This window comes from Phyllopteryx taeniolatus, chromosome 12 (genome assembly GCF_024500385.1).
Source record: "Phyllopteryx taeniolatus isolate TA_2022b chromosome 12, UOR_Ptae_1.2, whole genome shotgun sequence".
Taxonomy (NCBI): Eukaryota; Metazoa; Chordata; class Actinopteri; order Syngnathiformes; family Syngnathidae; genus Phyllopteryx; species Phyllopteryx taeniolatus.
Window position 1 is genome coordinate 14,879,220 of NC_084513.1, and position 27,472 is coordinate 14,906,691.

The 27,472-nt window shown below is 38.6% G+C and overlaps 1 protein-coding gene and 1 long non-coding RNA gene across 3 annotated transcripts in view; one reads left to right on the top strand and one right to left on the bottom strand.

Moving 5' to 3' along the window:
- The first annotated feature begins 621 nt into the window (after window positions 1–621).
- LOC133486825 (uncharacterized) lies at window positions 622–9,985 on the top strand. The gene is made up of 3 exons (XR_009791137.1): window positions 622–708; window positions 9,577–9,768; window positions 9,878–9,985. It is a non-coding gene; the product is annotated as an uncharacterized LOC133486825 (long non-coding RNA).
- LOC133486824 (receptor tyrosine-protein kinase erbB-4-like) overlaps window positions 3,439–27,472 on the bottom strand; it is a 240,031-nt gene continuing 215,997 nt past the window's right edge. For both annotated transcript variants that reach the window (XM_061792531.1, XM_061792530.1), the window contains exons 21-28: window positions 18,265–18,420; window positions 16,528–16,603; window positions 15,801–15,947; window positions 14,299–14,396; window positions 11,613–11,783; window positions 9,866–10,109; window positions 9,550–9,678; window positions 3,439–8,901 (exon numbers count right to left, since the gene is read on the bottom strand). In XM_061792531.1, coding sequence (XP_061648515.1) covers window positions 8,222–8,901; window positions 9,550–9,678; window positions 9,866–10,109; window positions 11,613–11,783; window positions 14,299–14,396; window positions 15,801–15,947; window positions 16,528–16,603; window positions 18,265–18,420 — 1,701 coding nt within the window. In that variant the 3' untranslated portion in view covers window positions 3,439–8,221. The remainder of the gene's footprint in view (window positions 8,902–9,549; window positions 9,679–9,865; window positions 10,110–11,612; window positions 11,784–14,298; window positions 14,397–15,800; window positions 15,948–16,527; window positions 16,604–18,264; window positions 18,421–27,472) is intronic.

Here is a 27,472-nt window from a genome sequence, read left to right on the forward strand (position 1 = left end):
CGCCCAAAGACACTTCAGATCATTTGGATTCAACAATCCCGATCATTCTTCACATCCGATAAAAATCAAGCCGCTTTGTCAAGAGGGGGTTGATCTGTCAAAGTTAGAGCTATAGCAGGAGCTGCCTGTTTTGATCACACTTTATTATCTTCTTAAGGAAAGCTGTTTGACTGGGGCAAAAGGCTCCAATTATTGGATTTGCTATGATAATTTCATTACTGCCTGTCATATGGATGATCATGTCATAACCAGGGATCCAACTGTAAAAGAAAAAATATTGCTTATCGTTAAACAATTTTTAATATTGTATTACACTGTATCACACTAAGAGCTGTTTACCATAGTAAAATATTAGTATGAATTACTGTACTAGACCACTGTAAACTAAAACCACAATAGTATCATATCCTATGTAAACTACAACCATGTAAGTATATCAACTTTTGAAAATATCAAATGTGAAAATTTGGGTAACAATTTTGGATATAACCAGTATGACTCCCCCCTAGTTTTGAACAAGAGGCAGAATGCTCCCAGCAGTCGATGAGTGAATGAGCGAGCCTTATCAGCAGCCAGGCGTCAGCTGGACAGGATTAATATGTGTCATACTGGGACCACAGGCTATGCCACACCAACCGTGTGTCTAGGAAAAAAAACGGACAGACATTTGAGTTATGGTGTGTTGAAGGGCTCGCAAATCATCAAAAGGTAAACCAAACTTTTTTTTTTTCTTCCAGAAAACATCTAGAGAAAGACAGATAGATTAGGAGATGTGGCTTGTCTGAAAAAAAAGAAAGAAAAAACTATTATAAAGTTGGTGTGATTCCAGATTTCCTTGTTCTGCTCTTCCAGTGACATACGTGGTTATTAGGGTTGGGCATCCTTTGAATTTGAGCGATTCCGGTTCCAAAGGATTCTTGATTCTGATTCTTTTAGGGGGCTGGGTCAAAAACGTTTGCATGGTTTAAATAAGGGGTGTCCAAATTGTGAACATCCATTTTCTTAGCAGCCCAAAGCATAGACTAAAATGAACATTTGACTCAGGGGTCTTTATAACCAGTATCAATATCAAACCTATGAACTAAAAGGCAATATGTGTAGAACTAACCCAATTGACTTAATATTCATTAATGTTTCAGCTAAAAGTTAAAGATAGCAGTTAAAATAGTTAGTTGGGACTGTTCAATGGTTTATATGTGCAGGTTTCAACTTAACTTCCTGTTTTAAGCATGTAGCCTTTTATTTTGAAGGGCACGCACCAGAACTTAGCATATGGCACGAAAGGTAAGTGCACACGACACCGGTAAAAACGAAGGTAAAACAAGACTGACTGAAAAAGAGGAACGAATGGAAACAAATGCTCTGTAAAACATTGATTCCTTCACCTACCCATCGATGAGGCACAATGTTAGTGTTTGTGATACTGTGAGACAACGTTTATGTGAATTCATTGTGATGTAAAGTTGCTAGTTTGACCTTTGGGGAAGTTTTATCTCAATGTTAAGCTTGTAATGCGACTGTTTCTACTTTCTTTCCAGATTGGTAAAATTTACATTTTATTTTTGTCTGTCATCAGCTCTTACGTTGGTTTGAAGACTAAAATAAACGCTACAAACCATCAGTGCAAGAGTGCAACTCACCTTTTAACTGTTAGCCTAGACGTATTTTATTGTTTCACACTCACCCACTGAAGTTCCATGCAGTGTAAGCTGAGGCTCGGAGCGGGCGGGAGGATGTCAGACTTCTACACATCGCGAAAGCCTCCTTTGCACGATATAATCTTATTCCAAGTGTTGTACTGAGCCGACTGGTCATTTATTTTAACAAAGTTAAGAAACACTTACACACTCACACAAGCACATCTTCATGCAAGTTCTTCTTTGTTGGTTTTTGCCACTTTCTTCTTTGGGGTTGGTGGACTGTAGGCATCAAAACTAGGAACCACTTTTTTTTATTTTTATTTCAACGATTCCTGGGGAACCGGAATGTTAGTCCCAGTTATAATCGGTTGACTGATTCTCGATGCCCAACCCTAGTGGTTATGAAGGTGACTTCTGGCATTCTGGACTTGTCTAACCAGGATGCCTCAGGGCTTGTAAACGACACTGAAGAGATTATGGGCTCTATTTTTGTAGACGGCTCATCTGCGGCGGCGTACAAATGCTGGCGTATCCTGATTTTGTGTGATTTTTATGTTTGACAATTTGGTGGACCTTTTTTCAGCGATGGTGTGTCCTTGGCGATGTGCCTGGCGAAGTGACAATTTGGAGGTTGATCACGTGTAACTACTGTAAATTGCAGATGGTCAAATGCAATTTTTGCCAATAAATTACACTTACAAGCACAGTCCGTTTTTAAATATTGACTGATCTTTATTTATATTGAATTAAAAATATAGTTTTGACAGATTCATGTAACAAAACAGAGGGATACATCTTTAAATGCCATTTTTTGGGGGAACTTTACCAATGAAACCAGTGAAAAGAAAGTTTCTGCCCAATAAAAAGTAGTACCCAGTCATTGTAATTGTTTTTTTTTTTTTTTTTTTTTTTTAATAATATGAAAAACAATGAATGCTAGCTTTCATGAAAGAGTTATTTGCAAATAGTGTATTCGGAAGTGATGTTGAACTTTGATGAGCTGTAAATGGACATGTTTGATATCTTATATTAGGCTGGGTTTGCTGCCAAGATAACTTGTGCAAATATTCATACATTTTCAAATAAAAGCCTGCCATATCAGGCATATACAAACATATAATTGAACCAAAATCGATCCTTTTTTTTTCTACAGACTGTAACATTTAAACATAATCTCAGTAGTTAGCTTACAGTGTATTGTAAAAGCACTACGCTTTTGTTCCCTCACACACAGCCTCCTCTATTTACAACACAAGTTGTGCTTCATTCTGATAGGAAAATTGTGCATCCATGAAATGGTCTGAAAATTATAACCCTCCTGACAGTTGAGAGTGTAAATTTAACAAATTGTGTGACTCTCAAATTAATGATGAGCTCAGTAAACCTTGGTGCCCCAATTTGTAACACACCATTGAATTTGCTTCTTCTCTGTTGTGACTAATGTACAGTACAAAATACCAAGCAAGGTCAGATAAAGATATTACCAAAAAAACTTATGTAAATGAATAAAGACATACTGAGAAGTGAACACAGTATATTACTGCAATTGTTGGTGAAGCCAAAACAGTAGTTGATTATTTGAAAGACCAATTTTGTCAATGTGACATATTTCCCTTTTTGAGGATATCGTTAAATTCCCTTCTTGGTTTGTGACATTATATTGCTACAGAAATCCGCATTGGAACCCCATGTATTCACCTCTGAAAGTAAACAATGACTCTACTCATTGAAATTAAACTACCCAAGGAAATCAAACCTTAAATATCAGAGCATAGAGAGACATTGTTGAGAAAAATAGTCATACTGAATATTGAATATCTGTTAATATTGCAAGGGCATCTTAAAAGAGTACAAAATATCTGAGAGATGAATACCATTGAGTGAAATATGGAGTATATGTGAGTATACCGTACACACAATAATCATATAAAAACTGCAACAAAGTGAGCAAGAGCAGAGGTCACAGTTCACCAAGTTGTGCTGAAAGTACAATCCCACAATCACAGGGGGATGACGGGCTAACAACAGACCCTGCAAGCATTTTCAAAAGTTGTCAAATTACACTTACGTAATATATATACTGTATATGCATGTATACTGTATAGCTATTTACAGAAATGAGGCCCTGCAAAGAATACAGATAGTCACTCAAATGCAATGCGAAGAGGAACAAAGACTCTTCAACTTCAAAAAGGAACATTGTTGCCATATTTACAGCTGCCACCTATGAAAAATACTACTACTGTATTTTTAATTTAACCATTAAAATGCTGATCGACACATTTCTGATTAGGTTATAACAAAAATATTGATGAATTTTTCAATAGCACAATAATTACATTGTAAAACTGTCCTTGGTCAAATGTCCCTTTTGCGATGGCATTGTATCAATGCACACTTTATAAATCATGTGTGGCAGGCACACACTTTGGATACATTATCTTACATACACACAGCGTGTTCTGGTTAAAAATAAACAAAAAAGGAAAAAAAAGTTATTATTATAATTGTTTTTTAAAAGTCTTATGGTGCACTGACAACAACAATTCCTAGATGAGTGATTTCGGGTAACGTTCCCACAGAAGTAGTATTTGCTTTTCCAGTTCTTCCATTTAGACCATATACATGTCTTTGTTTGGAAAGAAATGACTGTCCTCCTGATACGAAAAACGAAACCATAGAAATTAGAAATAGACAAAGTCCCACTTCAAGGAGATAAACCATCCAAAGTCCTCATTCATTGGTAGGATGAGTTAGTACGACCGAAATAATTATTCCATTTCAAGGGTCCCCATATATATCCATGAGTGGTTAATTGTACCTTTCTTAGAAAGAAAGCATACAGACATGACTAACATGCTGTATAATCAACTCAACGTCTATTCAGTCTTTAAATGACAATCACACCCTTTCCAGAACATAATAATAAAAAAGAATCCATCATGTCAGTCAGGAGTTACAAAGAGATGAGGTTATGTTTTTTTTTGTCAGGTTATGTTTTACCAGTCAGTCCAATACCAATATATTGTGGTCACTGCAAAATCACCTTGTCTGATCTCTACATTTTATCAGGCTAAAAACCTTCAAATGACCGAGACGCTGTATCAGGACCCAGGAGCAATAAGTCATTAGAGAAACTTGTAGAAGATAATAATGAAAAAAAATAGTGTTTGCACATTGTCTTCGTGAAGACATACAGTATCATTTATAATGCTTACGGGTATGGAGCCCTCAAGCCTTGACACGTCTGAAAACGAGTTAAATATGAATTTATGGGAAAAAATGTTTCTTCACCATTTACTAGTTTAATACAAATATAAAATGTAAATATTACGATGATCATTTTCATTGCATGCTAACAAACATTTCACTCCCCTCTGGGCATCCATACATATTATACTTCCTCACAATGAAAGTACAGCGTAGGTGCATACAATAAAAATGACCATAAAGCGGAAGCAGAGCTAAAAGGGCGGTCTTCTGCTGTAAAATACTGATGTGACTAAACCAACCTTCACATTAAACACCAGTATTCTTAATAAAACGCCTCTTCTGGACTACAGTGGAAACTTTTAAGGGGAACACAATCCATTTTGGGGTGCTGATCCCAGAGAAAATAATGCTGGAAATTGAATCAGCTTGTTCCAGTGTCAAACTGTCTCCATTATAAAACTTTTATTTAATGTACATGCATGTTTCAAGAAAAATTTTAATGAGCTCTTGCTAGCAGAAGCCTTTCCTGTTGTGACGGTTCAACCTTTTTGGTGTGGCTTTCTAAGCATATTCCCTGATCCAAAATTTAGGTAGGCTTCCCGAATTGTACGACTTTCAAATGTTTTTTTCTTTTTTGTATTCAATATAGTCTCTGTTTTTACTTCACCAGCTGCAGTAGTTGCTACATGGATTTCTTCACCTGAAAGGTAAAGACAGGAGAAGAAGAATGACACTTGTGGTCAACATTCGCAGTTGTTGCACCATCTTACTGCCTAGATTTCACAAAACATTGACATTGACGATTGGTGAGGTAACATTTCTGGAATGCTCATACGTTAGTCTCATACTGGCTGTGAGATTACAACCTATTTGCCTGTCATCTAAGGATTCTGAGTGGGTGCAATGGGAGAGATGTTGGGGAATACAATTTCCCCCTCAGAACAACAAGGGACCACTTTCCCTTGTAACATTCAAAAAGCTAAAAGCCCCTTTCCTGCAAGAGAGCCCCCACTGGTTTTCTCTTCCATAGGATTGGCTTTTCTTTCCATTGACATCCATTATGAAGCCTTATGCTGACTCTCAAGTACTGTCACTTATGCACTTATACACACACGAGTGCCAATAACCCTATTTGGCTGGTGGCAAAAAGTGACTTATATAACTGATTTTTGACAAAGCACATTACATTTCACACATTACATGATTAACATAAGTACACTATATGAACATAATAATTGGGACACCTCACATATGGACTTAGTCTCTTTGGAGCTAGAACAGCTTCCGGGGAGAGGAGAAAAAAAAAAAAGAGAGAACAGAACTTTTTGAAGTGTGTCTGTGGGAATTCGTGTTCATCCAGAAGGATCTTTTCCAGGTCAGAGTTGACTGATTAGACCTGAGAAAGGGACTGACTCTCACACCAAACACATCACGGCGTGCCTTTATAGATCTTGATCTGTCTACAATGGGACGCAGTCATACTGGGTACAAAAAGGGTCTTTCCTAAAACAAAGCACACGATTTGTTAATTGAATGTGGAACTACAGAATCGAACTCAGACAGTGATTGAGCAAATACTTAAAAGTTGCATTCAAGACTTTTCTCCATTGAGTGTAAGAACTTAAACCTATTTGAGTTAATATTTTTCTTCAATATTCAATACATCAACCAAGCAGTGGGATAAAGGATATAACAAGCAATCAAGGTTAAAATCCGGAAAGACAAATGTGTAAGTGAACACAGCAACATCCTTCCCTACAAATGTTATAATCATCCTAATATGGTAATATAAAATTATCCCTTCACTTTCACTGCCATCTCTTGATGGAGTAGCACTAACTGCCGCACAATCAATTGCAGTTAAGTCATAAACAAATGGTCAGTTTTTAGGTTCAGTAATTAACTGAATAAAAATAATTTCACATGAAGACATATTTGACTTAATTTACAGATTATTCTTTTCTATCTTCAGAGCTGATGCGTACTTTGCCCCTTGTTAAGTGTAGGACCAGTTCAGTGCAATACTGTACATCATTTGTGTTTTTCTATGGTTAAAGAACGGTAAAAGAACAAACAAATGGAAAAGTGGCGCTATTTGGTATTCAGACTACAAAACCTGTACTCATGTTTTGCATCTGCCAGAGGATGCTTGTACAGGAGACCATTCCCAGATACCACTTTCTGAAACTCGCGCTATTGTTTTGATGATGTCCAGCTACTGTATCTCATTCATATCTACTTTTTATCCAAGTATGATTAAGGCCTGATTTTGATTTGAGGATATTGTGGCATATCTGAAGAAGAACAAAATTGGATCACTTGAAGGATTTACAGTAAATCATTAAGAAAGTTTCTATTGTAGCCAAAGGAAGCATCTGTTAAATGTGTTAACTATGCTGAATGATTGGTTGCTCAGGCGGGATTGATCTGAATGGCATGAGAAGAAGAAAGGTAACAATACCTTAGATAAGGTTAACTTTAAAGCATTTACATTTAAAGTCATGCCAGTAATCCGTAAAATGCTTTCCACCAGACGTTAAGCTAACTTTCCACAAAATTGCACTGACATTTATTTAACATCGACCCTTTCTGTGCACAGCTCCTGCGTCATTATATAAGAACACAGCGTATTCCATCTGAAGGTTAATGGCGCTTTTCTTGCGGAATACATTTCAAGTGGCAGAGCGTTTATTTGACACGTGAATGCATTTGGTTATGAATTCATGTTTGGAGATTATATTGGCGTGTCAAGGCTGGCGGCATGTGTAAAGAACAATACTGCATGTGATAAATATTTGATTTTCAGTACTGTTGCAACAACATGGCAAAGAAGTGTGTGGGTTTGCAACATCTGGGCTGTTTAGCATGACCACCGCTTTTTGCTGGCAAGTCACGACAACTCTGCGGGCTTGCACAAGCAATGCCAATGTGTGATTGCTGTCATGAGCAAGTTCAACTATGTGGGAAGTATTCAAAAAAGGTGACAGGGATTGGTAGTTTATGGCTATGTAGAAGTAAAATAATAATCCTCTCTTTTGGCTAGCCACTATTTTTGGGCCTTTTCCCCCCTATCATCATTAATCTGCATTCGTAATTACTGATTGCTTTTGTGTCTCAGGAAGTACTACAGTAAGGGATGGAAAAGTTGCTTTTGAAAAAAGAAAACAAAATATAGTGGGTAAGAAAAGCTCTAGAACACTGTCGGTACATGCTGAGTCGTTGAGCCAGAATGAAATCACAGAGGCTTCCACACCAGGTACAGGAAGAAGTCAGTTCGAGAAACACTGTTTGGTAATGTGAGGATTTGCTCAAGGTTCATTCTTCACCATGACTTATCCCCTCTTTTTTTGCGTGCTACAGGTGGGCGACTACACCACAGTGTTCCTCTGTCTGTAGGGAGGGGGTGGTAACACATTGCCGGCTTTCATAGCAGCCTCAGACAAGTATTCCTGGTTTTCAGCAACAGCAGGGCGGATACGTCCATTCTGCCTGTAGAAAAAGCGTGTGCTGCAGTCCTGCAGGTACTCCGGGTTGTGCAGAGATGTTTTCGGAGGGAGGCTGTGTTGCCAGTATTCAGGATTGTCAAAAGTAGCCGTCTTGCCTTTCTTATCGAACATGATGGTGCCGCCTGTAATGCCTGAGTGCGGAGCATGTCCCGAATGCCCCGGATGCAGGGTGTGTGAAAGATACGCTGGGTGAGGGAGGTGACCAGGGGCTAGCACGTATCCCGAGGAAGGGACTGCGTGGCTGGACGTCGATTTGTTGACTGTCTGTGATACTGTTTGGGCAGCAGAAGTCCCAGGGACAGAGAAGGAGACTGCAGAAGCTAATCCGTTCTTGTCGCCGGGGTTAAGAAAGGTATTCAGGTAAAGCGGCTCGTTGACATACTCATCGTTCCTGCAGGTGGAGTGGGCGCCGGAGGTGCCGGCTGCGGCATCAGCTCCGGCCATGTGCAAAGTGTGGCAGCCTGCTCCGTCAACCACTGCATGGGCTTCTCCATTTCTGCGACGTGTAATGAAAGGGTTTTCCTCAACAGGGTTGATGTATTCTGCAAACAGGAAGAGGATTTACATTGGTTTGGATAAATTTTTTTAACCTCAGTTAATCTTTGCTGTAGGTCAAAATAAATTCCAATTAGTGTCTCCAGACTGGTAAGCAGCAGGATACAGTATCAATCATTTGTTGGATTTGCATTATGCTGCATATTAATAATTGTAACAAGGTGACTCATGCTCTCAATGGACACAACATTCGATACAGCTACACAATCTGATGAAATCCAATTCAAAAGCTGTACAAAAATAATAATATTCCATTTCAACTGACTGCCACTTTGTACCCACCATGCAGTTAATTAAGGTTAATTTCCCTATGATACATTGTATGATACATTTGAGTCACTAGATGATGTAAGGCTGTAAAAAAGAAGGGGTTTGCATGAAAAGTAACTCCATATTTTCTAGTAGTTTTCCCCCTGTAGAATAAAAATGTAGATGAAGTGCGCCTAGCTGTTAAAAAATGGAAATTGTCTCCTGTTAAATTTTTTTAAATGTGCTTCTTTCCCCCTCAACCCGCTCCAGTGAAGTCCTCTGGCGCACCACGTAATTTGAAAACCGATGTAATAAAATGTCTGATGATGCTACACTGTATTTATTCAGTTCCACTAAGTGTGTTTGCTCATTACTGTCAAAGTAACCTGAACTCTTCTTCTCTCTCATGGTAGTCGTGTATGGATCCTGTCCCTTCTCTCCCTTGGCTCCTCGTTCAGCAAGGAGACCAGTTGGGTCTGCGCTGTAACGTTGTCCACTGCAGTCCTCCCGCCCACCTAATGAAACAAAAAGAAACCAACAAAGACATTAATGATTGACTCATACCGTCATCTTTAATCTAAATAACGGAACCGTTAATGGAACAGGTAAGATGGAGATTTTCATTACACAGACACACATCTTGTAATACAATATTATCATTCTCTGCAGTCACTTCAAGTTCTAAGCACCACTTAGTGTTACCTTGTCCTGTAGAATGTACTGTGCCAGCCACAAGGACGCTTGATCTCGGGGAGGACTGCTTCCTTAGAGTACCATTACATCGTGGATCTTCCTGTTTGGCACGGACAAATCCACCACCAGCATGCCCCCCGGGGGCCAGGTCCTGGGAAACCAGACAGGCGCCACTCACAGGGGGAAGAGAGACTACTCTCGGGAGGGTGGCCATCGTGTCCTGCCTGCTAAAATTAGGATCCTGGTAGCAAAACTGGTTTTGGATAGAAAAGAGGAGGAATTTTAGATGAAAAGTATTATAAAAATGGGATTTCTCCGTTATTTTCTGGTGGCGAACAAACAACTATTCATTCACCATTTGTTAGAAATTTGGAAATTGCACACTGCCCCGAAAAGGAAATCTAACTACCGTTTCTTTTAAATCGTTTCAGTCGCAAACTAAACTAGCATTGGTGAAAAGCAATACATAAACAATACCAGGGGAACATGATTACCAACGACGGTTTCATAAAAATGATTTCAAAATGACATCAAAGTCCTCAAAGTATACAGTAGTCAGAACTCCTGACTTCTGTTTTCCCTTGTAAAGCCTGGTTTGTTTTCAGCTGCTCGCCCCAATGCTTCTCTGTTTGTATTTCCCATACTGTTTCTATTCTGCTTGAAACAATTTATTTTCCATCCTCCCCAGTCACCCATAACACTTCTGTACGACATGAGAACATCTTCACGGACATAGGCCAATCTCCATTTGAAAATTAAACATGAAGCAGTCAGTGTTGAGAGTGTGCAATACTGACTCAACAGTTAAATATAAGGAAGATTATTTCTCTCTCTCTCTCTCATAGGCTGTTTACTACTTGTTGCCTGCCTGCAGCTATTAGATGAAATTACTAAGATCATGCTGTGCTCTTTGCTGTATTGACGACATCACTGCTTCTCAGTTCTCATTTCACCTCCTCCTCTTTCTGATTTTATCTTCATATTTTGATCAAAAACTATACACACACGTCTCATATTTAGAGTTATGGAACTGAATTGCTATAGTTACATTGCTTTCTCAAAATCATGGCTATTGTTACTGAGGTCTCTGCTGTTGTACACCGGCGTAAAGAACAACCACAATAATATTACCTCCCTGAGTTATCAATTAAGAAGGAATATTATTATGGCAGACCAGTTTTTGAAACAACCTCAAAAAAGTACACTGGAATCTCTAAGGTTATGTATAATCTATCTCAGGATGCTGGGTTCTGATTTATTTGGACTGTATTTACAAACTATTTTCTCAGAAATTACAGATATTCCAGGGTCGAACTGTCAGAATAAAGCTTGTATTAACTGTAAAATGTTTTAAGGCACAATAACATTTTCAACTGCCTGACAATTCTAAAAAAAGAAGAAAAAAAAAACATCAACCAATATCATTATTAAGATGTAAAAACACAAAAAATAGTTGTAAAATATATAATGTGTCCACATTTCTTATTTTCACGCTTTTCTTTTACCACCCATTGTTTAGCCTGGTCCTTCTGTTTTGTACCATTGCAGAAAGCAACAAACAAGGCAAAACAACAAGCAAAACGTTTAACATTAATCTTTTGATGCGGAATTAACTCATTAGCAGAGGGTCCATTATACTGTCAATCCAGACAACTCAATTAAATGGCAATTTCCTGAACAGCCTTTCTTCAATCGGGCCTTCCATGCCTATAGAACTTCCCTCTGAAGGTGATTGGCTATTCCGGGGAGACAATACCTTGCTGGGGTCTGTGCGTGTTTGTGAAGTGTACGTCAGAGGTGGGATACTGAGGGAATGGGGCACAACATATTCCTCAGCATCCATCAGGTCTTCCAGCTCCTCTTCATCCAGGAGACTATGGAAGAACTTGCTATCGTTTGGACTGGGCAGTTTCATGCAGTCATCCCCCTAAGAACAAATGACACGAAAAGGCTGTCAAAATGTCATGAGAGTTGAAATGTGTCTCAGATAAAGTGCCACTGTCTTGCTGAATTAACTATGTCAAACAAGGATTATCTCCAATAGAATTTCCCTTCAGTGATCCTAAGGGAGACTAAACTCAATTAAGTATGAGAGGTGCTAAGTTGACAAAAGGGAGCGAGCAGTTTGGCAAAGAAACGCGTATTAATAATGCCATCCTTTTAAAACGACCACAGTTTTGGTGTAATCCATTGAGCAGTTCATTTTCATGTACTGCACTCATAATTATCACATTAGTGTACTTTTTTTTGTACATACAATGGATAAAAATTTGACCAAGATAAAAGATTTCAAAACTTTTTCAACCATTGTTGTGATCTATAACTTGTACAAATCAACTGAAAACAAATATTTTAGAAAGAGGAAGTAAAAACAAACAACTGAGATAATATGGCTGCACAACTGTGCACACACTCTCATAATTGGGGATGTGGCTGTGCTCAGAACTATCACAACAATCACATTCAAACTCATGTTAAATGGGTGTCAGCACACACCTGCCATCATTAAAGTGCCTTTGATTAACTTCAAACACAGTTCAGCTGTTCTAGTAGGGTTTTTTCATTTTACAACACAAACCATGGTCCACAGAGAGCTTCAAAAGCATCAGAGGGATCTCATTGCTCAAAGGTATGAGTCAGGAGAACTTTGCACAAGGTTTTCCAAGGTATTAAATATACCATGGAACGCAGCGAAGTCCTAATAAAATTGATGAAAAGACGGGAAAAAATTTGGTCAGAGAGACTGCCAAGAGGCCGACAGCAATATTGAAGAACATGCAGGTACTCCTGGAAAGAACTGGCTGTTGAGTACATGTGACAAAAATCTCCCATCTTCTTCATATATCTGGGCTATGGCGTCGGGTGGCAAAACAGAAGCTTTTCTTACAAAGAAAACAAAAATTGAAGCTATATTTTGCAAAAGCACACTTGAACTCTCCCAAATGTATGTGGGAAAGTGTTGTGGTCCAATGAAACCAAATTTGACCTTATTGGCCATAACTCCTAAAGGTATGTTTGTCGCAAACACAACAATGCTCATCACCAAAAGAACACCACACCCACAGTGAAGCATGGTGGTGGCAGTATCACGCTTCGGGGCTGTTTCTCTTTAGCTGGAACTGCATCAAGGTGGAGGGAATTATGAACAGTTCCAAACACTGGTCAGTGTTAGGACAAAACCTTCAGGCTTCAGCTATAAAGCAGAAGAAAAAAATAGCCTTGCAGATATATATGCTAGCAGAGCAGCATTCCTGTTTTACAACTGCCACCCTTTTAAATGTTGTCTTAGTTAAAAGGCATCAACTATATTTTACGGTCACAGATTGTGATGTTAAGATCAGCTCATGACAGTTCTGTTTTTAGCAGAGGTACATGGACATAAAACAGCTTACCTTGCCAAATAATCAATCGCCTTGACCTTCTTCAGAGAATTAATATTTGAAATCCATATAGATGTTTGAGTTGCATAATAGAGTTTAATGGAGGAATGGGCTGGTGGACATCTTCACTATCAAGTTTACTTTCAATTATATTCATACATATTCAAGTAAGTGCATGGGGATTACTTCAACCTCTCAAAATCGAGTCAACATGGGTGGAATACCACGCCTCCATTAGTAATGACGCAGTCTTTACTATATTACACTCTACAATACGCATATCACATAGCCTTTTGCTCTGAATGATAATCTGAACTAAAGGGGAGCACTGTTGAGACTTGGCTCCGGGAAAACGACGCAGCTGATCACTTTTGCTCCTGTTCTGAACACAGTTAAGACTTCTTTTCAGCCTGGATATTAACGTTTATGTGCTCCTGCTCATATCTCCACTCATATGTCACCCAAAAGGCTTCTTTCCTACCCCGATGAACTTTACATGGAGTCTGAAGTACTTAAACCGATTAGGTCAGGGTGGCATCGGCATTGTATGAAGAAGTTCCGCTCCGCTTTATGTTATATACATTTTTAATTGTATAAACATTCAGTGATTATTGTATCATACAAGTGGAAAAACTGACTTGATTTTTAATGTTACAAGATGGTCTCAGTTGGTCAAATTAGACCATCTTCCTTGACTCTTTGATTGGATTGTGATTATTCATGTCTAAGCTAATGTATATGAAGATGGTGGGGTGAAATGTCATGTCACATTACATATTTTTGTCAGCATTTTACAGAGTAAGTTGCAATTTTTCCCAGGAACACACTGCCTTTCTGTATGCTACTGTTTTTTCTATCTTTATTTTATTTATTTAATTTTTGCTCTCCAAACCAAGCACATTTTCTCCATTCAATGGAAATGGCCCCTCAAACTTAACCCGGGTTGTTCTGATTTAAATTCTGCTGATTAATGTTCAGAGCTTCCCAAGCTTAATCCACTTTCAGGTTATGTTTTGAAAATGTGACTGACGAGATGCATTCCAAGAGTCCTGATTAACATACTTGAATAACAAGGTATCTCTGCGGATCACGGGCCATCCTGGTGAACTCTGCTGCCAACTCTCTGAACTTGGGTCTGCTGTCTGCGTCGATCATCCAGCCTGGAAGAATTAGACGATAACAATGTGTAAATGGAAAAAAATCCTTCGGAAGTTGAAATGTGTTATTGCAAAAAAAGCAACATATTTTGATGGACAAGTAACTGGACCTTATTTGAATACAGTGCATTACTATGTACTCTTCATACCTTAGTGTTGAAGGCAGCTCATGCTTCAACTGTGTCAAATACATAAAAAATGCTTTGGCTACAAAGTCAATTTTTATTCATTTAAGGCATACAATGACGCAGGAGTGGGAGAGTAATTTTGGAGAACACCACGACTACATCATTTCATTTAGACAATGAGATCAAATATGTAGTGAACTCTGATGAAGCTGAATCTTATAGTACACATAGAAAACCAGTAAAAGCGTTTTTTCTTCTTTGAAGAATTATTACTTTTCCTGTTAGTGGTCTGAGCTTATATGTAAGCAGGTGTTGTTTTTAGGAGTTTTGTGTATCGTGATGCAACAAAAGCCGCACAACAGATAGGTGACGGTAACCTCATCCTGCTGTGAGCGTGTGTGTGCCTGCTTGCCAGGTGGCTGCCGGTTCAAGGTGTCACCAAAAACCAAGGTGACTGGCAAGACCAGAACCCGCAGGCTGAGGTGACACTGGCATGAAATCAGAGGTTTGCTGTGCAGCGCTGCCAGGACAGGGGTGCCCATTCAAATAAAGCCAACGTGTTGGTGGGGAGGTTACGGACAGTTCAAGTGGAATAAGTTGTATCATACAACAGCATACAACTTGTATGTCTTACAAACTTTGTCACAAATTCAATGTGTTGTTCAGAACAACACTATAGTGGCATTTATTGGAGCCACTGAAATCGTTCTGCTGTATAAAATGTGGGAAACAGATTGTTCAGTAAATAAGGCTCCTGTGGAGATGCAGTATTGATGTCTGTGCATGTCAGTGAGAGCACTCATTTTCGAAGAATAAAGTTGCTTTTCTTAGGCTGCGGTAGAGTTTCTGTTATCTTTTATTTGTTTGTCAAACAGATTGGCAAAACTACAAAATTGTTTTACGCATACATGCAATAAATCCAAAAATGGTCACAAAATCTTTGCTATGCATACCGAGACATTGAGAGTAAGTCTATCCAGGCAATATAGTGTTCAAAAATAATTTTTTGTTCATTTTGTTTTCACTTGCATCAATTTAAGACAACGGAAAATGTAACAAAGTCAGATGTTTTCAGATTATTTTTGAGAAATTGAAAAAGAAAGCGTGGAAAAAAAGATGCCAAAAAAGTCACACCAATATTTAGTTTCAGTTTTAGGCACAGCACATTTTGTGGCATGGTTTATGCAATGTTTCAATACGTCTGAGGGGAGATTTGCAACACTTATGGTGGTAATGCATTGGATTAATTTTAACAAAATATTCCCAAATGATGACATACATTTGACTAAAACCATGTAGACATCAATGGTGCAGATGGGGGGCTGTGGGAGACGCTCCCCTTTCTCCAGTAGGTCTGGAATGTCTCTGGTTGAAATTCCATCATACGGTTTCCCTCCAAAGGTCATTAGCTCCCAAATTGTTACCCCTAAAATAATCAGATAACAAATAATAAAAATACAAAAATAAAACAATAAAAAGTGATAAAATATGCGACATTAAGACACAAGAAGAACAAAAGCAAAGCCACAAAGACAGCAGAAAAAAAGATGAAACAAAAAGAAAGCAAATTGTACGTCATTTCAGAAGCAGAGACGTGAGCAACCAGAGGAGATCAGAGAAAAAAATGGGATTAAGAAACAGAGAATAGCAGAGGGAACTAATCAGAGGAACTGACAGTTTGCATTTGGACTTTGAAAAGAATGAGAAGGACTAATTGATTAAAGGATACAAGGGCGCTTAATGCAGACTTAGTTGTTTAAAAACTTATGAAATGAGTGTGCTTATGGGGAACCATTTACACTACCAGGTATATAGCCTCACATACACATTTTTATAGATTTCATGAATTAAAAAAAGAAAAACCATAAAATATTGTATGGACTCAACATGATGTTCATCCAAACCTCTGAATGCATTATGGCAAATTCGTAGTAAAAGACACATGAATTAGCCCTCGTTGAACAATTAACCTATGCGTAAACTAAACTCACTGAATACAATCTTACCGTAACTCCAAACATCACTCTGGTGAGTAAACTTCCTGTAATGAATACACTCCAGGGCCATCCATTTAATGGGCATCTGTCAGGGAGACGAGTGACACATCACGCACAAAACATTCACCAGGGACTGTCACTTTTTAATGAACCTGAACGGCAACCGATGACATTTTTTGATTATGTAAAATAAAGTGTTACTGCAGAAGTGAGAGCTCCGTGACTGACACGTATAATTCTTTGAAGGCTTTTTTAAAGCTCCAGTCCCAAGTCTATAGCTTATATTAAAAGGTTGCCTTGTGTTAATGGATGAGGTTTGTATTGAAAATGAAACATACATGAATTAAAACAATTAAACATGAACCACTGTTATCACTGTCATATGTTATCAGTATGTTTAAAAAAACACCAAAATGTAAATGTATAATATATATTATCTGAGACTCCTACAGCTCATGAATATTGATGAAACAAGGAAACAACATTAATGCGGTATCATGTTTATGGTCTGTACTTTTGATTATTATTGGTACTAGTAACCTGATCTGACCGTACGTGTTTCTCTGTTCCGCTGGCAGTGAAACTCAAAATGAAATTACGAGCCATTGCTGATTAGCTACAAGGTGCTACACGGCCACGCTTCTTGCTGCATTAATGACTTTGTTGTTTCTCATTCCACCTACCGACTCCAGGCATCCTCAAATCTTGGTTTGCAATCTAAACAGAGCGCCAGCCACAAAACAAAATAGCACATTTACTGTTTAAGTTCCTACTCTGCGCAATCTTCCTCCAAAATAAATGAAGAAAACATTTCTTACATCTATTTTCTGGTATGCATTCAACTTGGTCACCTTTGCTATTCAACCTTTTCCTTTTGTTTGCCTTTATGTAGTAATTGTTTTATGTGCTACACTTTTCTGCATGCATTTCTAATGAATTGTTATGTACAGTATTTATTAATTGTGGAAACATAAGAGTTTGCCTCCATCTACTAATGTATGGGTGCTGTATTAAGTTATTACACATTTCAAGCCCATGAGCAACTATGGACATTTTTTAAATTAAATAGTACTTTATTAATTTAATGTATTTGGTTTCTAAATTAGTGGCTCACTCATCCATGGCTGGCAGCAAATAAGATTGTTTGAAACTGGGAAGCACCACATTCGTAGGTGTGCTTGCACAACTACAACCTGATATTTGCCGCTTTATAATGGTGTACTTTTGATAAAACTACTACTATGAAATGTTATGAATGAGCCACAATCCTTGTCTGGAAGCTTGGCCTGATGATTGATAAGACAATGTTCGCACCTTTAATTTATTACTTTGGTGGAGCAGAAACATGACATGGTGCTTTTCAAAACACACATTTGGTCCTGGTTCTTTTAATGTTCACATCGGAGCAAACGTTGACGTGTAAAAGCATATGAATAAAGTCGCAAGAATTCTCTCTGCTCGGATACCTACGCTTGTTTTTTTTTTTTTTTTTTTTACTGGTAGTAATTGTAACCAGCTGAGATGTGCCAAACAAGCTCTAAAATGTATTCTTTTCCAGAAACTGTAAAAGCAATCGCACCAGACTCTAAACACAGCCTAGGATTACTTCCCAAATATGCTTCATCTCAAGGTTATCATCATTTGCACCATCTACAAACAATTTGTATGCTGGGACAAGTCACATGCAGTAACATAGTTGTGTTCTATGTTTACCTTGTGTTCATGCAAGTGTTTACCAATGTTTACCTTTCCTCCATCCGCATTATATTCCTTCTCATTAACGTCCAGTAAGCGAGCTAAGCCAAAGTCTGTGATCTTGATATGGTTGGGAGATTTCACCAGGACGTTTCGGGCTGCCAGATCCCTGTGGACCAGCCTACGCTCCTCCAGATACATCATCCCCTGCAACACACGTGTGTATATTACATTTACTTTATATTGTAATATGCAAAAGCCTGTCATGCAGGCATCAATGTGTACTGGCAGTGACATGCACAAATAAACACACGCAAGACTGAATCCTGTTCAACATCACTGTCTGTCTTCACATTCTCATCACTGTAATGCGCTACTACCATCAAGACCCCATTAGCTTTTTCATAATTATTGCTGTAATCATCATTACTACCACACTGTTATTTTCATGCAAAGTCTCGTCAATCAAGAACCCAACCGTGGAAAAGCCCTTTATATTGTAAAACTGCAATAACAACAGCCTCCATAAGCGTCAATACAGAGTGCGATTTTCAGTTAAAACGGGATCCATAAGAGCAAGAAACCCATTTGACAAAGTACATTTAATAATAAATCAAGAAACCATCCAGTCACACATTGTCTCTGTTACAAATTTAAAATAGCCTAATAAAGGCTAGCAAAAAAAGTTTAGATAAGCGTGCCTTGGTTCATGTTTTGTACTTAAAGTCGCACCAAATATGATTATGTTCAAGAAGTCAGGAAGCAAACATAATAGAAAACACTCCCACACACACGAAAAAACTATAAAACTTTGCATCACCATCAAAAGATGAACCATATTGACTGATATAAAAATAAAATGTGCAAATGTGTGGTCAATTATGGATATTTGTGAGGAAGAGGAAGCATTTTTTTTTAATATGAACTGAGAAAATCAATACAGTGGCAGGAGAATAAGCTGCATATATGTTGTATATAACTCCGCTGCATTTGTTGTCTTGATAAAATCAAAAGACAGAAGAACAACCATCGTGATTACATCAAACTTCTTTTCAATGACCAGCCAGGCACATTTTACTTAAAATTCAGTAAAATACATACTTCAATAAATTTTAATTCACATACAAAGTATGAGACATTATCGTCATAGATAACTGTCAGACATTTGTAAAGGAATCTTCACAAAATTGTACACCTCAATGTGCTCATCGAGGAAAACGTCACTGATCACCCGATTGAATGGATAAATCTCCTCTGGACACTACTCAAAATGTCACCACAATGCTGTTTGCGTCACAAACCAATCACCGCTTGTAGAAATGGATTGACTGATCAATAAACCGGCACGTCACTCTTGATCTTTGTTGCTGCCGTGGTTGAAGACAGCTGACACTCTTTCAGACGGTAATAATTCTATAGAAATGCAACAAACCTTTCATAACACGATTTTGGTGATTGTTTATCCACTTTGCGCAGGCACAGTGACAACTTAAGTTGGAAAATCTAGTTTTGACTCTGTTTCAACATTGCAAGATGACACAGCTGACCAGATTTCTGACATGGAAGAAAGTAAACTGATTGTCTTACAGAAAGGTCAACAAAGACAACAAAACTAGTGGTGCCCAGAGCTGTAGTAAAAGCACACTTATTTTTTTATTTGGAAAAACAACGTGCTTTACATTTAAAGAGAAGAGAGGGGAACACATACATACATAGACGCGTAGTAGCTGCAAACAACGCAACACAAAGTGAACCCACCAGCCCTAGGAACAACAGTTACACAGGATATATTATTTTTGATTTCCAATCTTAAACCAGGATTGCCTAAAATGTTTCCCGTGCAGAAAACATGCCAGGCCGTCTCACAATTTTTGGTGGCTCTATGACTTTCAGGAGTTTCTTTCATTTTTGAGACAATTAAGTAATGGAGTGTGACTAAATGGCCCCAACATCTTATGACTTTTTATTAAATCGAGAGAAGTGTTCAGAATTGTGAGTGGCTGCAGACATATATTTTGTATTATGCTTTTACACTTTCTTAAAGTTGTATTTTGAGCCATCTCGTGACAAGATGTTGACAATATCTGACAGCTCACGGTCTATAATTGCAGGAAACGTGCATGTAGGAGCCAAGATGCTGTGGACATTGTGTTTCCTGTAACTCAGAGGGGGAAAAAAAACAATGCACAGGCTTGAGCCATGCTCGATATCACACCTCCAGATGAACGCTGCCTATAAATCTCTAGGGATTGGTGTGGAAAGGCAGCAGAGAAAGGAGAAATGTCATGACTTTGAATCCAAGGGAATATTTCATCACATTTTACCAGCATGCTACAAAAGGGTGGGAACAAGGATTTCCACTCCCTGTTAACCCAGTATTATGATATATTGGCTCTATAAAATTTTTTTCATAATGTACAAAGTTGATTCTCTTTTCTAGAAAATTTTCAGCAAAAGAAAATACACAATATACATACAAGTTGTACCTGCCTCTAAAAACTCAATCTTAATTCATTTCATTGCAAAGACCAGTACCTTCACTACTATTAGAGGTCATGAAAACAGGTTAGCTCTTGGCGTGGCCCAAGAACTTTGGACACTACTGTACATGAAAGAAAGAAATGGGAGAAAAAGAGTGTGACAAGTCTGGATACTTTGTGCTCAGCCACCCTTTTAAAAGCAAAGAGAACACAGTTTCCCCCCCCCCCCCCCCCAAATTTTTTTTTAACCTACTGTCAGTTATTTATGCTTATTGCACAGACTAACAGGGAACAAAACCAGGCTAAACAATATTTTCATGCAATGTGTTCTGGGAAGACGGATGCGGCGGTGAATGAAGTGAAGGGCTGGAGATCAAATCAATAGCAGGAGAGAGTGGAGAGGTAGCGCCCATTCCTCACCACCTGGCACATGCCATTGCAGTTAATTCTGACAAGAAAATAAATACACAGAGGAAGCTGTCAAGACACTCGAGCAGCACACTCACCAAAATGTATAATCAAGCGATTCCTCTCAACGGTACGTGATTAATGAGGAAACACTCCTAATGAGATTGAACACTCTCTGTGAGCATGTACTCCGGGAGAGAAGGACATTTACTGGGAGTAAGTCTTTATGCTAACACTATCTAAATGGGTTTTCATCCTTATTCGCTAAAAAGACTGATTTGTTGAATAATCTAAATAACTATTACAATAAACGTAGTTAAACGCATCAAAATAGGGCATCCTATTTTCAACTTACTATAGGATATGAGACACAGAAAGAATACTTGGAGGAGTTGAAGAATGAGGAAAATGAGAGAGAAGGATGAGTAGAAGAGGCAAATGTGGTGGACCAGGAAGTGGTAATGATTAGTAAGGGGGAAGTTAGAAAGACATTAAAGAGGGTGCAAATAGGAAAGGCAGTTGGTCCTGATGAGATTCCTGTGGAGGTATGGAAGTATCGAGGAGAAGTGGCTGTGGAGTTCTTGACCAGCTAGTTCAACAGATTTCTATCGGGAGAGAAGATGCCTTAGGAATGGAGGAAAAGTGTGCTTGTGCCCATTTTTAAGAACAAGGGTGATGTGCAGAGCTGTGGGCACTATAGAGAAATAAAGTTCATGAGTGCAAGGGAGGACATATGGTTGGTCAGCCAAGGAAATGAGCAACATGCTTTTTCCTTAATGACAACCAGTATCTGTGTTGTGTCTCTGGTTCAAAACAGATTAGTTTTTACCAGATGGTTGTAATAAAAGTCCTAATTGAAAAAAAACAAGATGGAGGCTCCAGGTATGTGTACAGTATGTATGTATGTGGGGCAGTGTAATGGAAGTGTGGCTGCCATTCTGCATCTATAGCCCCTTTGACCACCACAAAACATCCAACCATATTCATTCATGGGCAATGGGGGTTAAGAGTCTTGACCAGCGACAAAAAGATGACATGAGATCAGGCAGGGATACGAATTGGCAACCTTCTGTTTCAGGGCGCACACTTAACCTCTCCACCACACACTGTATTTCCTTCTTTGCAACAGTACAATTAGGCTTCTGAAGCACAAGAAAAAGCATAACTGATCCTTTTGAGCGTCCGTGCCAAGACTGTTCGCATATCGAAAAGAGTGCATTAACCGAGGTAGTTTTTCTGAGAAAATTTTGTGCGTAACCCGATTTGTTCGTAAACCACGTCATTCAGGACCTGAGGCTCCACCTTATTTGCACTGCATCATTGACTCCTTTTCATGAAGGATGATAGAATTCTAGAAGGCACCGGATGTTTGGTCCCTATTTTTGTGCGATCAGATGATGAGTGAGCTTTATTAGAGATTTGTGGCATCAGTGAAACGTTTGCCTGATGTAGCACATGCTTAATGAATACTATGGATATAAAAAGATCCCAGTGGGCACAGGAAACGGTGAATCATTGTTTGAGGAATGAGGTGTGACAAATCAGACCAACGTGGAGGCGAAACAGAAAAGATTACACAATACTGATGAAAGCAGTATGCCTTTCTTTCATTTGGAACGACCATGTCAGAATGGATTTAAATAACAACGTTGGGAAGCAGCTAGAATATGAAGCAGCAGACTAGGAAAGCAGCGAGTGCAAGGGGGAAAATTTGTGTATATTTATTCTCTCTGATGAATGCCAAATGCAGCAGACACTAGCATGCCTACAGCAAACAGGATATAATGAGGTTCGCATTGGCATGTGAGCATCACCAATTTATGATGTTAACAACTATACTCACTATATCCTACTACCACTACTACTAGTACTACTACAAGGTACAATATATTAGAACAATCATTCAGAAAATGAAATACCAATTACCAATCCAATTTTTCATTATTTCTGTTATCACGTGGGTCAAGAAAGAGAGCAAGATTGCTATGTGAAGATAAGTTTGCCCATTTCAGTATTAAGCGTACCCATAAAGACCAAAACCCCCCAAATCCATCCCATGGTCGATAAGCTCAAGAGCAAGACACCTAATGGTTCAGGTGAGATGTGGACACAGCCCAGTGAGTGTTAAGTCAGGCAGCTGAAAACATTCAGCTCACAAGGTGCTGACCAACTCATATTGTTCAATTTCAATTTCAGCCTGTTTAGACTGCAAAGATGTTGTGCCTAAATGTATTGCTCACCCAGCCGGTTGCAGCTAATTGTGAAACCAAAGCAACACAACCGTAAAACACATTCTAGATTAATTGAAACAATTCTGGGCAATCGAATAACCGATAAATCATGCCCATCCCAGTAGTTGTTTGCGCTCTGTTTATAAAAAAACAAACACAAAAAAAATAGCTAATAATTATCTTTGCTGCTAACAACTGGTGTGTGTGTGTGTGTGTTTTAAACAAGATTAAACACTATAATTTGACTAGAATTGAATCAGGCATCATGTTAATTTAAACATTCTGCTTAAATACATCTCTGCAGGGATGTTGCTAGCATGGAGGCTCGCAACATGAATTTGTGGGTCAAACTAAGGACAACCCCCCCGTTTGATGAAGGGTTGTTGAAAGTTCAATGCGGAAGATCCCCTTTCTTCCTGGTGGGAATTCCCGTCTCATTTCCAGCTAGATATACCCACAGCTGTGGATTTTCCCACGCTGTCAAAATATTTAAACTACACAATTCAACTGCTCCCAATCACTGTGCACTTGGAACCTATCACTCTCGGGGATCCGTACGTATCAAAGCACCAGTGCAATTCTCAGAAATTCCTTGTATACGACTTTTTAACATACTTCGTGAATAAAGACGTTTCTTGACCCTTGAGTTCCTGTTCTATGATGTCCATTGGTTTTGATTTTTCATCACCATTTTGAATTCATGTTTTGTCTTTGATAAATTGCTTGTTAATTGTGATACATTTAACAGGCGTTTTGATCATGCCTTATTGCAATAATGCAGATATCACAAAGGGAAGGAATATTAATTTGACCATATAAACTAATTTGTTAAATAAAATAAACACATTAAGATAATGATATATTAGAGCAACTTCTACTGATCCAATTTACTGTTATGCAGTAAAGTAAATTAGACTATGTAATGTATTATAGTTTTATAATAAATGTATATTTAGGTATTATTGCATATGAAATATGGATGTATTTTATTTCTTTAAAATATATATTTAAAAAAAAAAGATTAGACCGCAATACCAGAGTAATAGAAATGACAAATTATCCCAGAGAACATGAAGACCAAAAAAAGAAGGAGGACCAATACCAGAGTGCAAAGAAGAATGCGTGTGTGTGTGTGTGGTTCAGACCCACACTGTGATCGAGTCATGTTTCGCATGATGTTACTACTAGTATGTGGCTGCCGCCAGCATGCCGGTGCGCCAGGCCCCTGCAGGCACATTTGGGATCAGGTGGCACATTCAAAGCACGAGCCAACAACATGACCTTGTCCTGGAAAGGCCATTGGAGCCCAGTAATGGGGGCAGGAGGGACTTTTACAGTGTTAGAAGAGGCAGAAGCATCAGACACCAGATGGATATGTTAATGCACTTGGCAACCGTTTACTCATGTTCTTTTTACCTACTGCTTGTTCTATTTTTTTCTGCATTTGTAACTCTTTCCAATGATAAACTTCTATCCATAAGTTTCTTAAATATTGATAGGGTTTTTGTAATTTTTTTGAATTTTGCAAAACCCCACCATAACCCTTTTTATCAGCAGTAAGAACACATGATTTCTATTCAGCTTTAAGGCAAAGGAAGATGGCAAAATAAAGCAGCAAACATTATGCTGAGAAAACAGTAAACATCAAAGATTCAGTGAGAAGCAGAGTACACAAGCTGAAAAAAACAGCTTTGAGGTGAAGTCAAAGCTTCTTTGGACACCTCTAGAGAAGGACGTCCTGGAATATGGTTTGGGATTGAACAGTACAAGCACAAAAACATGATCATCATCTTACTGAGTATATTTTTGTGGTGATCGCTTGACCCAAAATAAAACATCGGAGTTATTAATAACCACAAGGTTACAATGAAGTACCCAACAGTAAATTAGTAGCTACTGAAAAGCAGTGAGCAACCGACGTAATATAAATCAAATGACGTACAGAACTGGAGTCAGTGTCTGTTTTACATCGCTGTCCAATGAAGACCTCGTGGTTCCACATAATCAAAAAAAAAAAAAAGGTTTAACAAGAAGAGATTCACCAAATAAGTGGTCTATTAATGTAATTTTTAAACAAAACTAAAGAATCATTATTTTATTCCAGGAGGGTCCTTCAAAACACTTCCACCCAACCCCTTTTTGTAGGGCAAGTAAAGACTTTTTAGCTCATCAGTGCAGGACTGTAATGTAAAAGTAATATGTACATGATACAGTGATGGTTGTGAAAAATAGATTGACATTTCTGGTGCCAAAGATTTCTAATAACTGTCGCATGTAAAGCATTTACAAAACATTATAATACTTTTTATTGCTCCTGAGAAAGACAGAAATGTGACACACGCAGAGAGCCACCGACATAGATCTACTACACACGACGGTACTTACATCCATCCATCCATTTTCTGAGCCGCTTATCCTCACAAGGGTCGCAGGAGTGCTGGAGCCTATCCCAGCCATCTTCGGGCAGGAGGCGGGGTACACCCTGAACTGGTTGCCAGCCAATCGCAGGGCAACGGTACTCACAGTATATCTTCATCAGTCCCTCATAGTTTCTTTGGAGGAATAGGATACCCCCTTCATTCTTACAGACCGCAAGCATTTCTGGGTCAGTGAATGATTTCATGAGGTTATCGAACAAGAGAGATACTAATAACTGTATTCAGATTTTGGCCTAGTTCTACACTGTTATTTGTACCACTGAGATAAATCACATATTTATCCTTCAAGTATCAGGTCAGTATTTTGTTACTTTTATATGTACCTTTTATGTTTTTCCTTCTAAAATTAATCTGGGTCTATGAAACTCATTCATTACACTATTGCATTATTACTTATGTGGAAGCTTATGTGAAGCTAAAGCCGTTTGTCTTGATGCACACATATATACATACATATGACATATCTGGAGAGAGGAAATGTTCTGGCAGCATGGCAGTAATGTGACATCCTTAATCACATTAGTTGCACTTTTAGTGTCACAAGCTCAGGTTATGATGAAGGTTGGCGACTGTTCGAGACAGAAGCTATTTACAGCTGTGCTCATTTCTTCTGGAGACGGGACTGCTCCCTCTCCGCTGAGCCAATCGCCTTTTTGTGTTCAAGTGTAGGCAGCCCTTTTTTGTTTGTGCTTTGCAGTGAAGCAGCGTGGGGATCGCCTCAGGTTGTTTGCAACAGGGTAGATCAGTTGAAACACACCTCGCTTGAAAAACATTCACTGTACATGGTCTAAACGATAATGGTTTCCCACAGGATGGGCTTTAAAGGGTGAGACTTATCTTCAAGTAGATATCACAAAGTACTTTGCAATGCACTGTAAATATGAAAAAATAAAATAAAATAAATCAGCTGCAGTCCTGGTATATAAGTCATTATTTAGATTTTCCCCCAAAACAATTCATTTTGAATAATTTCTGATATAACCCTGCCAGGCGGCACCGTGGTTGACTGGTTAGCACATCTGCCTCACAGGTCTGAGAACTGGGGTTCAAATCCTGGCGCCGCCTGTGTGGTGTTTGCGTGTTCTCTCCGTGCCTGCGTGATTTTTCTCCAGATACTCCGGTTTCCTCCCACATCCCAAAAACATGCGTGGTATGTTGATTGAAGACTCTAAATTGCTGTAGGTGTGAATGTGAGTGCGAATTGTTGTTTGTTTATATGTGCCCTGCGATCGGATGGTGACCAGTTCAGGTTGTACCCTGCCTCTCACCCGAAGATAGCTGGGATTGGCTCCTGCACGCCTGCGACCTTAGTGACGATAAGCGGAACAGAAAATGGATGGATAGCAGTGCCAATGTGGTCAACTATCAGTGTCTCCTGTGCTTTCAGGACTGTAGAAGCCCATAATGTAATAACAGCCCATAACGTAATAATTTTTCCCTTTTTAAAATGTCATAGACCCATAACGTAATAACCGGTCAATAACGTAATAAAAGTCCTGAACCTATCACATCAAAACTTCTGGCCAATAACGGCTGATTATTACATATTGGCCTGGTAATAGCCCCCCAAAAAAATATTTGCAAATGTAATAACTAAGCCCATAACGTAATATTAAATTACATTACATTTTAAAAAGGGCCCATTTCTTACGTTATGGGCCGTATTTTTGTATTTGCCACACCATCTTATTCAAGATCCTTG